Source organism: Emiliania huxleyi (assembly GCF_000372725.1).
Source record: "Emiliania huxleyi CCMP1516 chromosome Unknown EMIHUscaffold_173, whole genome shotgun sequence".
Lineage (NCBI taxonomy): Eukaryota > Haptophyta > Isochrysidales > Noelaerhabdaceae > Emiliania > Emiliania huxleyi.
The window spans coordinates 1-2,641 of NW_005200853.1; the positions used below are offsets into that span (position 1 = coordinate 1).

The 2,641-nt window shown below is 61.2% G+C and overlaps 1 protein-coding gene across 1 annotated transcript in view; it reads left to right on the forward strand.

Moving 5' to 3' along the window:
* Positions 1–476: 476 nt before the first annotated feature.
* Positions 477–2,641, forward strand: part of EMIHUDRAFT_112630 (hypothetical protein) — a gene marked incomplete at both ends in the record, with an annotated part of 5,516 nt that continues 3,351 nt past the window's right edge. The window contains 3 exons of the mRNA XM_005784056.1: positions 477–602; positions 1,163–1,206; positions 1,844–2,602. Of these exons, the coding sequence (XP_005784113.1) occupies positions 477–602; positions 1,163–1,206; positions 1,844–2,602 (929 nt within the window). The remainder of the gene's footprint in view (positions 603–1,162; positions 1,207–1,843; positions 2,603–2,641) is intronic.

Sequence of the window (2,641 nt, forward strand, 5' to 3'; positions counted from 1 at the left end):
CTGGCACTTGGTCGATGACGGCGTCGTCCTCGAAGGTCTTGACGACGTCACCGCTCGGGCCGTAAAGCTTCGCTTCGAGCTCGCGCTTCTGCGGGAGTTTGGAGGAGGCGGGAGGCGTGATGCACACCTCGATCAGAGGAGGTTTTGGCGGGACCCAGTGTCCAAGGCTTTTGCCGCCGTAGTTGAGCGATCCGCAAATGTGGGCGGGCAACTCCGCCAAATTGGCCCGCCGGGTTCATCTTCTAGCAAATGCGGCCCCGTCGCGGAGTAAGATATCTTACCTCTCCCCGCTGGTGCTCTCAGCTCTTGGCCAAGGTTACCGACGGCAAAAGCAGTACCTTTGGCAAGAGACCAAGAAGAAGAAGGCCATCCCCTGGTTTTCTGCCAAGGCGCCCGGCCCTTCCTTGCCCTCGCCCTCGCCCTCTGCTCGCATATGTGGCCACTCCAACCTCCCCGCCCCCCCCCCCTCCCGCCAGGCCAGCTTGGGGAAACTATCAGCTCTGTGACCGTCACCCCGGACACCAAGAACAAGCCTTCAAGAAGAAGAAGAAATGTCTCAAAATTTTCGAGATCTGGGTCGGCGAGACGGCTGGCAACAAGCGGTGAAGTGCGCGGACCGTTCGCCTGGTCAGTCATCAAGCAGGGATCAGTCACCACGTCGACAAAACAAAAAAAAAAGAAAAAAAAATTAAATATTCTTAGCTTCGCCCTTGCCTCCGACGCTGGGGACAGTCACCACGGATACATACGTCCGTGGGAGTGCCCCCCTCCCCCACCTGCCCTGCTTACACAGGATAGCATGCCCCGAGAACGGCGGCATTTGGCAGGGGTAACCTGGGAAGGAGGTTTGGTTGTGCTTTCTTTTTTGCTCTCGAGGGAATGTTCTCTCGACGCCACTGGCCTTCTGAGGTTTCGTACTGGTGACGTCCTTCTTGGCACTTCGGGCGTCGGTGTGTGTGGTGAATTCCCTCGGTTTTTTAGTGTGTTTGTTTATTATTTTTTTGGCTATATCATCGGACGTTGAGTGACACCTCCTCCAGTCCATCATCTATGCTGCCAACCCGAGCCGTCCGCCGCTCGAGGATCGAGTGGCCTCCGGATCGAATCGGCACCTTGACCCTTATAATTTTTTTCACACCTGAGCGGGCCCAATTTTGCTCAGATGCACCTCCGAATTCGAACTCACGTCATCACGCTTAGCGCTTGGTGTGTGTCCGTTTTTCGTCACGGGTCCACGTCGACAAAACAAAAAGTCTCTCTCTCTCTCTCCCACGTCGTGCGCCGCTGCCAAGTCCAAGTGCGTCTGCCGCCCCGCGCGCTGTATCAGGCGGATACGGCGAGCGGACTTCTGGAGGAGGTGGTGGCTATGACTATGGACCTTTGCGAGAGGTGGCGGAGGAGAGCAGAAGAAAGGGGCTTGGGAAGGCACCTCAAAGGGGAGGCCCCCTATTGCGCCGCTGTCCCCCGTCCTTGCGATTCTTGCAACTGATCGGGTTTGGAAACCTCTTTTCACAGCCACGGCTTCTCATGTCCCAGACCTTGCGAACGGCGGCTTGCGTGACGCTCATTGCGAGTCTCTGCAGGCAGACTCGCCCTCCCTCCCGTCCTCGCACCGCCCCTCGTCTGCCGCTCAACGGCCTCCACTCACGACTACCAGCGCCTCGCCAGCCCAAACTCACCCAACCACGCTCGCCACCTGCGTGCCGGGCGACGCCGCGCCGTCGCCGTCGCCATCTTGCCTCTGCTTTCACCAACCCACCTCGCCCCGAACCCGCCTGCCATCCATGCATGTCTGCAGCCCCGCCTGGCCCCTCTCACCCCCGCGCGCCTATCGTGCCGACAGGCAAGATGATGATCGCCGCGGTTGCCCTCGTGCTCGGATTCAACGCCAACGACGACGGCTCCTCGTCGACCTCGTCCGCACGCGAGCTCAAACTGACTCAGAGCCTGCTCCAGGCTTCCAGCCATGGCGCCTGCTTCAACCCCGCCGGGACCGTGAAGGCGGTCGCCACGCCCGTGGTGCCCAACAACTTGCTTTTCAACCACAAGACGAATCTGCTCGAGGCCGACGACCTGTCGAACGACGACCTACTCCTCCGCGCCAACGTGAAGCACGCCGTCGATCTTCACCCAGGCGCGACCGTGATCTTCGATGACGACGCGTCTTGCTTGGAGCTTCTGGAGAGGGCCGGTGCCGCCAAAGAGCTCATGCAGTGGTACGCCCACCCCGAGAAGATGCCCGAGCGCGCCCTCCCGCTCCCGGCGCACGTGCCCTACTACTCCGGCAAGTACCGCTCCGACCTCTGTCGGATGGCGCAGCTCTTCTTGCACGGCGGCATGTACCTGGACACCGACGTGCAGCTGGTGCGCTCGCTTGCGCCGCTTGCCGGTAGCCGGCTGACGACGGTGCTAGGCGAGTCGGGTGACCACGTCTTCCAAGCGCTCGTCGCCTCCGAGCCCGGCTCACGCACCATTCGCCGTTCCATCGACTACTGGGGTGAGTTCGCGCGAGGCGAGCGCGCCGTCAGCTCGCTCGTCGGCCCCGACCTGCTGCTCAAGGCGATCGAGGATGAGAACTTTGCGTCACCGCGGACCAAGAGCGGTCGGCTCGCGCTTCGCGCCGCCGGCGTTGAGATCCTGG